At 28.6% G+C, this 15,169-nt stretch overlaps 2 protein-coding genes and 1 pseudogene across 2 annotated transcripts; 1 reads left to right on the top strand and 2 right to left on the bottom strand.

The window, feature by feature from the left end:
* The first annotated feature begins 757 nt into the window (after window positions 1-757).
* Window positions 758-1,120, top strand: LOC112687572 (annotated as a pseudogene).
* Window positions 1,121-9,104: 7,984 nt separating this feature from the next.
* Window positions 9,105-9,635, bottom strand: LOC112687571. The gene is made up of 2 exons (XM_025560324.1): window positions 9,456-9,635; window positions 9,105-9,378 (listed from the first exon to the last, which is right to left on the bottom strand). Exons 1-2 carry the CDS (start codon window positions 9,560-9,562, stop codon window positions 9,105-9,107), a joined length of 381 nt encoding a protein of 126 aa, XP_025416109.1. The 5' UTR covers window positions 9,563-9,635.
* Window positions 9,636-10,758: 1,123 nt separating this feature from the next.
* LOC112687570 lies at window positions 10,759-13,944 on the bottom strand. The gene is made up of 5 exons (XM_025560323.1): window positions 13,873-13,944; window positions 13,579-13,719; window positions 11,357-11,493; window positions 11,230-11,291; window positions 10,759-10,841 (listed from the first exon to the last, which is right to left on the bottom strand). Exons 1-5 carry the CDS (start codon window positions 13,942-13,944, stop codon window positions 10,759-10,761), a joined length of 495 nt encoding a protein of 164 aa, XP_025416108.1.
* Window positions 13,945-15,169: the final 1,225 nt, after the last annotated feature.

Genomic DNA, 15,169 nt, shown 5'->3' with positions numbered 1-15,169 from the left:
CTCAAATATTACCCTATTTTTTTTGAATGTGCGATTTTTCAAGATACGTAAAACTAAGAAAGATTAAGTATATTGAATGGATGGTCAAGCCACGTAGGTCTTATTTTATTTTGTTGTTCTTTCCAAGAACACAATAATTTATTAACCAACATGGGATAAATAGTGTTAAGATGTATTTTGAGTTTAACTTTCATAGATTCGTTTGATAGAACTTACAAAACAATACACACATTGAGGACGCACTAAACCCGAATGATCTATGATATCCGTAAAACCAAACTTCCAGAATTCATCTTTTGTGCAAATTCGTGCAGAACGTTCTTTTTCAGTATTGTAAAAATAAAAAACTTAACGATCAAAAATGTCATAAGATCGCTAATCAATTTTAGTGGTATTATCAATTGAAGCTAAAATAACCACTTAATTATATTTAAAAAAAAAAAATGGTCAATGATTTTCCTACTTATAAATTGAGAAAAAAAAGTTTAAATTTAATATATTTCATATAAAGGTAATGTGTGGTTAGAATTCACCATGATTTATATTGTACAGAAATTGTTAAAAGAAATTATAAAAATAATTTTTTTTAGGGTGAGATGGAGAAAAATATGTGTTTCCTCTATCCTGAAATTCCTAAATACACCACTGTTCCTGCAACAGGCGTCATTCATAACCGCACACTTTTAAACACACTTTTATATCTTAATCCCACATATTTTGGCCAAATTAAACCATTCAATACCACACACATTGATATATATTAATAACGTATACATCAATATTATGGGCAGAAGAGCCCAATAAAAGTATAAAAACGACTAATGGTGCAGAAAGTTACCATAGTCAACTTAGGCATGAACTCTATGTTCCACATCCTACTATATTTCATTCGGTAAGAATATGAATTTAAAATAGTAAATATATTTTGAGTTATTATTAAATTATTTTTGTTTTTCTTTCTTCCAGATAGATGTGTTAAAACAACAACAGATAATTACTGATACCAAATTTCGACTCATACGAAACGGCAACGTGAACTGCACACGCAAAGCATACAGGGAGAAAGAAAAATCTATTTTAAATTTATATGATCGTTTCACTAACAACGAAATTAGCTTGATTGATTATTTAAAAACATTAGGATGTGAGTTTATTTCAATTTGATTATATATTGAATTATTTTATATTGTGATGATTTTTAATTAATAACAATAAAATGTGTTTAATTTTTAACTTTAAATCAAATGTGTGCGATTTTGAACTATCGACCTTCCAAATTACCCATTTTATCAATAGATAAAATGTGTGCAGTATTGAACGATGGAAAATGTGTGGTTATGAACGGTAAGTATGCGGTTTTGACGACCGCCGCCTGCAACATGTATTATTATTTGCATATTTGCACAAGAATAAAGAACTAAACTGGAAATGCCAATATAAAATTATAATTTATAAATGTAATTAATAAATGCTTTAAACTAAAATAAATTGTTATGATTGTTATGGTATAATATGTTAAGATATTATAGAAATAGTTAAGCCTTACTTAAAAGTAATTATAGAAATTTAACCAAAACTGTATTTTTTAATATGAGCAGTGACTATAATATTGTTCGCTCTATGATAAAGGTAAGAAAATACTTAGAAGCACAAATTTCTTCCATTTTAATGTAAAATATGTTTTAATAGACGCGTTTGACGTTTCGAAAAATGTAAAACTCTCCCATGGAAAACTCTCTTATTTACCTCCCCTTCTCCTCCCATAACAATATATTATTTGCATTGTACTATCGTGTACGATTTATTTTTCGTTTCGCACCCAAGAAACTCAATAATAAATAGTTATAGAATGTAATATCATTCCGAGCCACGTTATCGATTTCCTGACACGCCACTGTCACGCGCGCAACTCTTGAATACAGCATTTAGCACGATTTCACCGTCACAACGGTCATGGAATATAGTGGTCCTGCGTCCGTGCTGCTTTTTACAATTATGACCGCCGGAGCAACAATGACGTCACGCGGTTTGTAAACGTAAGCTTACTACGAATGTGCGGCGTACAATGTGCACGCCACCACATGGACGTATAGTAAAACTGATTGTAACAATGCAATTTAAACAGGGTTGGTAATATACGCGTATAAAACGTTGTATTTTTTACACTATAATACCGTACGTATAAAACAAATGAAACGTACATAATGTACAGTATATTCTGTTTTTGAAATTCACTCTTAAAAAATTAAAAATACTTCCTATTTCAGATTTTAAGTTTGCTTTTTAATTTTTTACCTAGTAAAAATATATTAGTTCGTTAAAAATTATAATGTTATATAAATAATAAAAAAATCTTTTTATTCGCAATTGTCTTTTCTAATTATTTCGAATATATATCTTGTATCCTATCCATGTAGAAAATAATAAACGGACGCACAATATAACATATTATTATATTCACATTCAAAAAGTAAAAATTACATGTTATCAAGAAAATAATATGGAATATTTGTGTACAAATCAAATTAAAGTCTTTTAATTCTAATAATAGTTTCTATTCTTATTGATACTTCTATTCATTAGTAAAGAATACATAAAAAAATAAATAAAAAAAAAACAATCATCGTGTACAGATATTTAAACTAAAACATTAAACCTTAAATACTTTAATTTTTTATGCATAATCTAATAATATGAAAATATTAAAAGTGCTATAAATACCATAAGTACAATAATAATTAATAATAATAGAATAATAACACCACAATTGTCTATTTATAATTTATAATCTAACATTTTTGATAGTAGTTTAAATTATTAATTAATTTTTTTTTTTTATGGGATTTCATTTTTATACATTATAAAACGTATATAGTTTTATGTTTTATACGTACAAATAATAAGCATTTTATACTATACCATATTTTACGTTTCAACCCAGATTTAAAGTGCATTTTAATTGTTTATTCATTCCTATTCCTTTTCCCGACCATACAACATCATATAGATTTAACCGATTTCCCGTATTTATATTGAACGACGACCGTCAAACATTGGAATTACATATCGCGTTAAACCTATCGAAATAACTCAATCGTAAAACGTTCGAAGAAATACTCTGCAGGCAAGAAATGATTTTATAATTTTCTCTTGTATTCATTTCACCAATTAAAATGACATTTTTCGTGTTTAATTTTCCGTATACCATATATATATATATATATATTACACAACATGATATAGAACGTGATTCACTAAAAATTTCCAACCAAGAGATGTCATCAAAAACATCCATCCTAATTCAGCAGATGAATTTTTAGAGCATTTCTACAGCCGCGGAAAAGATTTTTCGGGAACTATGTACGTGTTTGTGGGTTTGATTTGGGGAGGGATAAAAAAAATTATAAAACCATTATCGCTCTAAGCTTTCGTGTGCTATCTGTCTGGAATTCCAAGTATAAAACTCACGGGAAACAATTGAATAATAAATACCTCAACTTCGATCGATACAGTATACTACTAAACGTTAAGATAGAAAGTACATTTCAAAAAGTTCTATGACTCTCACCTACCTACACACAATAATTAATAATACAAAACCATTATAATTTATTTAATACGCACGAGATATTTATGTGAGTGAATCAATACTGATTCATAGATGATAAAAAATATTAATTATTATAGCTAAACAATATTATTATGCGACCAAAACTATAATCATATTATCATATATTTACCTTTAGAAAAACTGTTATTAGCTGAGGGTATAGTATTATAATAATATAAATTGTAAATACTGTTATTAAAATACCAAAGATATTATCACGCCCTCAAAATACTGCCAAATTAATCCCAAGTCAAAAGTAATCTTAGAAAATTAATTATTTATCTATTTATTAATATTTGCGTGATATAAACTATTTTGATACTACTACTGTGATTGATAAAACCGAATTTAATTTTAATTTTAACCGATTACTTGTGAAAGTATTTTGTATACTTGATATTCATATTTTAAATAATCTTGACAAGTATTATTATTACTCGTTCTAATTTGTAAATTTAATTGTAAAAAGGAAAATAAATAATTTAATACATTTACTAATTATGGCTATTGAATATTGATTGTATATTGCGAATTAAGATAAAAAAGGTAAACAAGTTTTTGCTTTTTTTTTTAAGGCGAATTGTTATGAAGGTTTGTTGCCTCTATGTCATTAGTACAGTTCGTAATTTTAATTATTTAAAATTAGTATTAAGTTAAATACAATGATGTATTGATTTATGTCAAAATCCAGAAAACTGGACGGAAAATATAAAATTGACTTAATTAAAAATTGTTCGTGATCTTGACAAAATATAGGGATATCATATATTCAGGTGCGTACTGGCCCACCGTAATACCCGGAAAATTTCGGTAGGCTCTTACTCAAAAATTATAAGACCTGGGGCCCTTACTAAATAAGTACTTGTAGTTTCAATTAAACTCAGTAATTTTATTATTTTTAACAACTAAAATATAATACTGATGGACAGTCGACTTCTTAATTTAATACCCAGTGGGAAATGAGTATAACACGCAATTTTTCGAATAATTTAATTAATTTGCTTTTGGTAAATATGTCTGTTACTATTATTTCGATTATTAAAATTATTCGATCATTCTGATAATCGAAAAATAATAATTGAATGATTCGATTATTTCAAATAATTGGATCATTCGTTTATTCCATTTGATTATTCCCATCACTAGTAACTAGTTACTGTTACAACAACTGTTACAACTGTTGTAACATCACCAGCAGAATCAGTAAATAATGTAGCAGAAGTTCGGCGGAAATAATGACCTGTATCAGCACGGGAATATAGTAAATTTAAATATATTACAATTTATTTAGGCATATTTCCAATTTTGTTTTTTCCAATAACCTGCTTGATGCATTAACCGTTTTTTACAACTAAAAAAAAAATCTATCTGACGTTACATTCGTGGGTCATAAATTCATGCATTTTAGAAAATATCATATAACTCCCCTTTAATAGTAAACAATTTGTTTTTGAGTAGAGAAGTTTAATGTGTAATATATATTTCACTAATGAATATAACATATATCGTAATAAATGAACGGAGAATAAATAGCCAATATATACAAAACAATTTTATCTCACCTAACTTTTTACTAAATATTGAATATCACGAGCTTCGTCAATGAATTTTTTATATCAGTTGAAGTCAAAACTTTGGAATTTTTACTTTTAATCCATTCGATGTTCTCTTTAAAAAAAACTTGTAATTTTAAAAAAGTATCAACGTTAATATTATGTTTCATATTTTTCATGCTTTTAAGCATTAAATGATTGGACAATAGAATTGACGATTTAATTTCTGTAGATAATTTGTTAAAATTTGTAAGAAACACATTTTCCGACAACGATTTGGTTTTATTTATATTTCTCGATATTAAAAGTTTTTCATAAGCCATTATATATATTTCTTTTGATTTTTCAGGCAATAGATTTAGTCAAACAGCATTTGCTGTTTTAACCGTGTATGGTGAAGTTAATGGTTTACTACAACTATTGTACTGATTGTCATCTTTCGTACTTATGCTTGTTTGCGCGCTTCGCAGTCAAACCATCATTAGTTCAATTGTGTGGCGTACTCACGTCAATTGCAATAAAAAAGAACACTTAACAAGGATAATCAATGAAATTATAATAAATGCCGGGATAAACAGCCACAGTAATATTACCAAAAAAAGTAATAATAAATATAATAAATCTAATTTGTTGTAATAATATAGCAAGACAAATCGTATACAAATAAATATAATATTTTTAACAAATATAACGGAACATACCTTGGACGGTCTGGCGTTCGAGTGGTTATGTCCACACGACCGTGTTCACACGTGCGACAAATGCCACAACCGGCAGAAGAATCGGTTGATCAGCAGTGTTGGTCTCGATTTACATTAACTGGCTTCTCCGCGTACGACGATAACCGAAAGAAAATTTTGCGGACAGTTGTCAGCTACGGTTCGAACAGTCATTATACACACGAAGTGGTCCCCGGAGATGGCGACTCCACCGTGCTATGCGGCAATAACAAAAACACACGGCCGGTAGCACGGGAAAAATTACGAGTCAGACGTTCGCAGACGAGTGTCCACGGAAAAAAAAAATTAAAAAGTCACAAAAAAAAGTCCCGGCAGTAATGGCGTCCACGGACCAGTGATAATCGTACCACGATAACGCACAAATCGAAAATTCTCGAACATCACACGCTGTCACCGTTATCGGGTGCTCGTGTTAACACGAAATGAGATAATTTGAACGGCGACGTTACACTTGCGCGAACGATCTCATTTTTTAATACGAATTATTATATAAATTACGCAAAACAAATTTATCCGTAAAGTCCAACGCACTTGTGTGGGAACAATGAAAACGAAATATGTTTAAACGTATATGCGTCGTGCAAGGAGGTTGTGTTATGTGTATAAGATTTAACCGAAAGTTTATGTTTTGTACGGACCATGGTATACATTTAAGTTTCTGGTTGTGCTAAGAACGCTCTTGGAAATTTCCACTTTACTACACCGTGTTATAGGGATTTCCACATTCCCTCCCTCTCTGGCACTTTTTGGGATTTCCATTTTACTGCTCGCCACTATGGGATTCCCATCTTACTGGCCGAATAAATGTGACATCCAAAGCTTCGAAGTCGAAAATCAAACTTTCGGTACATTTGAGACAAAAATGTTATACCTAGAGAATCATGTTTGAATTTCATTTACCGTTTACCTTTGTGTTTATCATTTCGATTTCTTTATTGTATAGCACTTACGAGTGAAAGAGAAATTATCTTTTGAGATGAAAGTAATTCAACAGTGGATGATCCTATAAGTAAGGGAGCAGGTTTTTGATTTTTTTTTTAAGAATTTCATGGATGATTGAATGCTCTGCAAATGTTTTCAACGCCTATAATAATACACAAAAACAGTAAGGGAGTTGTATATATTGAAATAATAGTCTTAAAAGATTCTTCCGATCTCGACAAATATTTCCGTTCTCTCTTAAAATAACAATTATGTCCCGTCACCACAACAACCAGTGGTGGTCAAACGGGGGGGGGGTATATCCCCCCATGACCTTTTTTTAAATATTTATAATTAATCCATATTATACATAATATAATATAGGTATTATATTATGTATAATATGTATAATATAGGTACCCTCAAAGAGGGTAGCTACCCCGGACGGTAAAATTTTAGGGACCGCAATTTTTTGACAACGTCAACAAAAGTTTTGAAATTTTCTAATATATATACTAGTTTTTAGGAAAAATTATTAATTCATGATTGAAAAATATTAATAACAATCATATAATATTATAATTATAATAGTTATATTATATTATATTAAACCGCTAACTTATTTCGTCAGTGGGCGTTCAGCATATTAAGGGTAAAACCATATTATTATTATTTAGCGCTCGGACCTATGCATTTTTATTTTCATTACACTGACATAAAATTGTATTTATTGTATTTCTTATATATCTATGTGTATATTATAATTTATAACCATCAGATTATTAAATGCATAACTATTCATCTGGATCTGTAGTTCGTTTAATTAAATGTAAAGTTGGCAAGGCCAAACTACTAAAATAAAACCTCCCTTAACGGACACCTCTAAATAGCGGATGTTTTTATGGAAACAGGGACATTTTCACTACTTTTATTTAGGAAAACCCCTAAATACAGGACACTCTAAACAACGGACACTTTTATGGAAATTTAATTTTGATTTTGACAATTTTTATCGTAAATATAGAATAATCGTTGAATGCCAATTGAATTTAATCTTACTACTATGTATTATACAATACAAGCTGCGCGGTAGATAATTTATAAATATTAAAATACAGAAGTAATTGTCGATAAGAAAATAGCAATATTACAATACGTAATATTCCGCGTGTTCCTAAATTCATCAGATTGGTCAGCTACTGGTTTTGACTGTTCATAATTACAGCAGATGGCCAATCAGTTGGAAGGGAGGTAATCATTGACTTATCAGCAATCTGCTATTTTACGGATTGACTGAAATGAAACCCGCTGGATTTGATAAAAATTATTCCCGCCAAAATTAGTGTTATTGAATTTGTCAATTATCATCCGTGCTTATAAGTTTTGTCGTCAACTTTAGAAACTTAAAATCATAATAAATGAATGATTATATCCAATTAAACTTGACACATGAAGAAAATGTTTATACAAATCTTCTTGTTACAAACACAATGTGTTTATCGTTTGACCATGGTAAGTACTAAGTAAAACTATTTTATTTTTATAAAATTGGTGTGTACTTATTTCTAAGATTTTGGAAACTAATAGCGTTAAAAAAATAGTTTTATAGTTCTCAGGTAAACATTTATCACAAGATTATGTAGTGGGATAGTACTGCTTTTTTGAAGGCTCTATTTAGTTATAAATAGTATTAATTTTAATTTATATTTAACAATTATTAAGATATGTAATTGCTAATTGTTATATTTTAATTGTTATTTTATGAATTTAATTAGATATTGATGAAGAAACATTATGCAAAAATATAACAAAACTATTAATAAAATATTGTGTTGTATTCAAAGAAAACCAAAAAGTTGTTGTTGAAATATCGGAATGGTAAGCTTATTTTCAATAGAATTGTTCAAAATTATTAATTTAATTGTTTTAAATAACTAGTAAGAAATTGTAATGTAACTTTAAAATTTTAAAAAAATTATACACAATCGAAAATCTTGCTTGAATATAATTGATAATTGATATTATGAAAACATATTAGCGGTTGATGGCGGTCAAACGTATACACCAACTTGTTACAACGAAATATCCCAAAAAGGTGTTCCTAAATTCCAATCAATCCGCTTGATAAGGTGATGAATTTAGGAACACACGGATTACGATACGCTGTATCTACACAGAAATTGATCGTTCTCCATCATCATTCGACCGCCTTAGGGTCCGAACGCACTGCGGTATTTTCGCCGTCGGGTCCGAACGGTTTTACCCGAACGGTTTTTACGTTCACACCAAACTGCTATATTTAGACGGACTGCACCGCACTCGACGGTTTCGCCATTCTCCGCCGTCGGTCGCCGCAACATGCTGCGGTTTGACGGCGCTGCCGTTGTACCGTTCGTAAAGTAAACACATTGTTTCGATGGGAAGGAACCCACTGTGACTATAGTCAACGGTTATTTTGTAATTTTGCATATTTTTATATTTTTTTTCTAATTCACCAAATGCTTCTGCGACAGCAATCACTTTAAATAAATTGTCATAATCATCTAACTCCATTCTAAATAAATTAAATGTAATATAATAAGTAGGACTATGCATTAAATTAACTAATAATTTAATTTATAACTTACTTACATGTATTTAGGTGTTTGTGTACAAATCGTGGTACGTAGGTATAAAAAATTTAAATTTACAGTATTAGATATAGTGAAATATAGTAAATACAGTAGATCACAGACCATAGTAGTTGGTTAACCAACCACTGTACTATCAACTATCAATATTCAATTTTCTTATGGAAATTAGAAATTGATATTTAGCCAGTTTAGGCGCGAAAATTGAGTGATAACACCTATTGTATTAAATTCAATATTTATATATAAATTGTGTCCATTGTTCATTAATCATGTGCTCTAAATAATTGTCATTACCGGACCCAATTCTATGAATTCGTACTTTGATGTGTCTACATAATATTATTGTACAACAAAATAAATATTAGGCGTGAAACGTCCGTTATTCATTAAAAACTTGTACTATACGCAGTGCACTTTCTTCCATAATGTGTTCAGTGTTTATCGTCAGACCGTTTTCATATTTTTCATAATTTTGTCTATGACTTTCAATTTTATTTTATTGGTGAAATATTTTATATTTTGAAATGGATTGTTACATAATGCAATCATTACCCAAGACCAGGGGCGTAATTAGGGGGGGGGGGGATTAGGGGGATGGATCCCCTCCCAAAACTTTTTTTATGTAATTTTATTTTATTTATTATATTGTGATAATATGATTATTTTTACTATTACGATTATTATTATTATTAAAATTTAAATTATTAAAAACTTTGTTCTGGTGGAGGAGGTTACTGTAAGAGGTGTACAGATTTTGCTAAAACCTATAATCCCCCCCCAAAAACAAATTCCTAATTACGCCACTGCCCAAGACCAAAAGAGTTCGCCTACAAACGGATGAAAACGTTGATGCCTTATATAAATATCTAGATAATAGTGATTTTATCTATCTATATCTAGATAATTTTAAATCCAGATATCTTATCTATATCTAGATAATTTTTTTTTATCCAAGCACAACACTGATTATTCTTATAAAATTAATCGTCATTATATTTTTAGTACCTTACGTCGTTTAAAGACATGGCTAAGAAACAGAATGGGAAATGAAAGGTTTAGTGGTTTAGGTCTGATTAATATTCATTGACAAAGATACGGAATTTTTGAATATTATATCAAGTAAAACTAATTATAATGAAACTGAATCAATCTTGAAACAGTCTAAGTCAGATAATTCAATAACGAAATGTTTGAAATTTTTATTTCCAGTGTGTGTGGTTATATTAATTGTATATACATAAATCATATAAAAAATCGTGTAGAACTATAGAATATTTTGTTGTACTCATAATTATTTCAATTCAATTGATAACTGTTGATTTTATCTCCTCATCAAGCACACACAATTGATCTGTTTCTAATTGTAATTTTGCGGTATCAATATCTAAAAACAAAAACAAAAAACAAGCTAAACAAATGAAATTAAGAAAACATTTTTTAAGTTATATATCAAACCATTAGTGTTGACAGATTGTTGATGTTTATAACATATATTTTCTGCAGCTAAACATTTTAGAAAATGGTTTCCTGTCGATGATACAGTTTTCGACTTCACTAAAAATGATTTAATATTATTATTTCAATTTGACCCGCATAATATACAAAAATATTTTAATATTAGTATCTAATATTATTATTACGAGTAAGTAGAGAAAATATAAAAGTTAAGTGACCGAAATGGTTATGACAGTAATTTTATTTGAAGGGATTATTTATTTCTTATTTCAAGAATAATTTTTTGGTTAAAGTTTAAGAAGTTTAGTAAAAATTACTGTTATTTTCCAACATAGCTTGATTTTTTTCTTGACATTTATTAATTGTTGAGAATGATTTCCTTAGGAAAGAACATGTACATTTTAAAAAATATTTCTGACATAGTAAATAATAGTTATCATTTACATTGATCGTATTTTGTGGATAGTTTCTACTTCTTTTAAAATGTGTTGCTGTAATATTCTTTCTTGATTGTTCATAGTGGATACAATATGCAAACCTTTTAATTCTGGACGATGGAGGTTGAAAAATGAATTTCTTTTCTGCTCAAATATATAAATAACTACTACTTAATAATTTTAAGATTTTTTTTATATTCATATATTTACTGTAAATTAAAATATTTCAGCACACTGAGTGCTATTACAAATTTGAGAATCTAATAATATAAACTAATTATACTTATATAATTATGATATGTTAATTTGATATTTGTATTAATACATATTTATAACATTTTTAGTATTGATATTTGATTTTATAATCGATATAATTAGGTTCTTCTTAATTTAAATACTGCTGTTAGTTTTAAATAATGAATACTTAATAATCTTAAAAAATAATTATATAAGATATGTCCATCATAAAATTGCCCACGAATTATTATTCCTTAATTCATTTTAATTTCATCTTTACATTGATAAATCTTATCGCATCATTAATTATTTGTTTACATTTTAATCGTCCAGGTAAAAAAAAAAATATATATTATAATAGTTATGATAGTAATTATACTATGACTATCATACCTAACTATTATAATATTATTTTATTTATCTGGACAATATATCTTGTAAGATATTCCTTATTATAAAATATATAATGAGAAAATTACGACGTAACCAAAATAAAGTTGAGAATTATAGAGGAATAACACTGTTGAATACTGGGTATAAGGTATTATCATAAATCATACTAAAAAGATTGCAAATTTATACAGATGAGATAGTAGGTAATTACCAAAGCAAATTCAAAAAAAACAAATCATTTACCAATCAAATATTTGTCATAAGACAAATTACGAAAAAAAGTTACGAGTTCGCAAAAGATCTACATATGATTTTTATAGATTAAAAACAAGCCTATGGGAGCATAAATAGGAAAAACTATGGAAAATTCTCAAAGACTTTGGTTTACCAACTAAATTAATCAACGTGATACAACTGTACAATACAAATACCAGCAGCCAGGTCAAGGTGAACAATGAGGTATCATCTTCGTTTATAATAAATAGTGGATTGAAACAAGGTGATGCAATGTCACCAGTGCTTTTCCATATGGCACTGGAGAGTGTAATAAGAAAGATACCGCGAACTGAGGTATTAAACCTTGACGAAGGATATGTCCTACTAACATGCAGATGACATAGTGGTTATTGGAAATTCACGCGAAGGTATTCAAAGTACTGTTGAAGAACTGATAAAGATAGGAAAAGGTATTGGCTTAAAAATCAACAGTGTAAAAACTAAATACATGATGGTAAAACGAGGAGGGGATGACCATAAAAATCTTCAAGTGGAGAATAACACCTTTTGAACAAGTATAAGAGTTCAAGTACCTTGGGTCTACCGTAAATAACCAAAACAACATGCATGAAGAGATCAATATCAAATTAGGTGCTGCTAACAGATGCTTTTATGCATTGAAAACTCTCTTTAAATCTAAACTGTTGTCAAAGAAAACAAAAGAACATCTATACATAAGTTACATTCGCCCTGTATTGACATATTCATGTGTCACATGGGCAACGACGAGAAATTATGATAAAAAAATAACGCTTATTTGAGAAAAAAGTTCTTAGAAAAAATTTACGGACCCGTATTCAACAATACAGAACAAAAATGGGAAATAAAAACGAATGCACAACTGTACCAGGCTTTACAAAAGAGAAGATGTGGTCCAATTCACCAGAGGGATAAGGATAGAATGGGTAGACCATGTATGGTGGGCCGATAGAAGTTATGTTGATAGGAGCATCGACATATATGGTGAGAGGAAAGGATCAAGGGGAAGACCGCAGAAAAGATTGAAGGACAGCGTTAAGGAATTATTAGAAAAAATTGGAGCGGACTGGGAGCAGGCATATGATTGAGAGCGTTGAAGTAGTTTTATTGGCTAAGAGTCTGAATGACTCATAAAAGCCTAAAAAAAAAAAAATATATAAAACATAATAATATATCGTTGTTATTTTACGAGTTCTCTAAAAAAATATTCGATGAGGAATAAGGGAGACAGATGTATATATAATATAAATACAATTAAAAATAAATCAAAAGTAAAAAGATTGGTGGTATAAAACAGTCAAGACCACTTTTTCTTTGTACTTAATATTTGTATAAAAACTTTACTTTGATCGCAGATTCATTCGTTTTTATATTTCGTATTGAAATAGTGGAGAGTCCATTCGATATTAGCTGTTGATTAATATTTAATTCTTGTCCATCATATAAAGGTACGATTTTTGGGATTAATTTAGTATTCATTTTTTCCTGTGAAAAATTATATCAAAAATAAATTTAATATATCGTCTCAGGCAATGATGATAAATTTATATATAAGCTTAAGGATACTTTTATAATAAAAAATATTAAATTGATTTATCAGAAACAAATATTATTATTTCTGCAATAAAACGACATTACTTGATTTTCGTGGTATTGTATTGGGTCGTTTTTGTCAATCAAATTGCTTTTTCCCTCTTTGGCTTGCAACATGGTTTTTTATGAATTTTGTATTAAAAATAATTTGTGTTTGATTTTAATTAAAAAAAAAAAATCGTAATTGATATTATACACCATATGACGATTCATTTTTGTAGCTATGAACACAATTAAAAAGCCAGAAACAAATTCTTAATGAGATACTGGAAATAAGTGCATAGATTTTTAAATTTTTATTTTGAAAGTGAAATGATAAATTCAAACGTTCTGAAAATAATTTTAAATATATCCACAGAATATATTGAAACAGAATGGAAACTAATGGCCGTTCAAATTTTAGTACGCCATCATGAAAAAATTTAACAGGTTTCCTAGATAGAAAAAAAAAATTATTATATTATTTAAATATTATTCAAATACATTGTTTATCAATATTTTTATCAATAAACTATGTTTATAGAAATTTAGATTTACCTGAGAAGAAAACATTTACATATGTGTGTGGTTATATGATAAAAAAGTGTTTAGAAAAACATACACCTTTGTCAGGATTTTATTAATTTTGTTTGTAACAGTTAGACCTGTCTTATATTTTTATATTCATATTTTTATATGTGTAATTACCATTTATTTTATTTGTATAACATTTATAACTTTTTGATATATATATATAACTATTAGTCATGTAATTTATTTACTTGTTTTCGTTATTTAAAAAGACCTGAACATCTATCTGATTCAATAGCTTATAGAATAATAATTAGGTACATTATTTGCTTATAATTTTTTCAAATAAATCTCTTTTGCAAATATTGCATGTTGTTTAAATTATTGTCATCAACTGAAAATAATTTTTTGCTACACTGATAAATTAATATAGATAAAAAATGCAACTTTATTGAATCATTTTTTAAAATATAAGGTATAATATTAACATATTAACATATCAATAAATTGTAATACAATTGATGAATGTTTGTTATTCCATAAACTAAGGTCAAAATTCAACTGTTGCGTGGTAATTTCTAATGCTGTTATCTTTTCCTCTAGCTATCGTGTTTTTTTCTGTTGTTGATCTGTTCTCATCGGATGTTCCCCGGTTTCGTCTAGTCTTTATACTCATGTTGACGATATGTTAGTTGGGTGTTAATCAAGGCAGTATCCCAAATGTTTTTTGTTAACTACTAGTGTTCTCGTGGTCGTTTAAGAGCCACTGGTTGGACGCCAGTTGAAACGGTGTACCGGGGTTACCGACACCCAGATCTTTATATCAATGTAC

The sequence above is a fragment of the Sipha flava genome, unplaced genomic scaffold, assembly GCF_003268045.1.
Source record: "Sipha flava isolate LNK unplaced genomic scaffold, YSA_version1 35_pilon_pilon, whole genome shotgun sequence".
NCBI classification, from domain to species: domain Eukaryota; kingdom Metazoa; phylum Arthropoda; class Insecta; order Hemiptera; family Aphididae; genus Sipha; species Sipha flava.
This window is presented reverse-complemented; position numbering and strand designations above follow the sequence as displayed.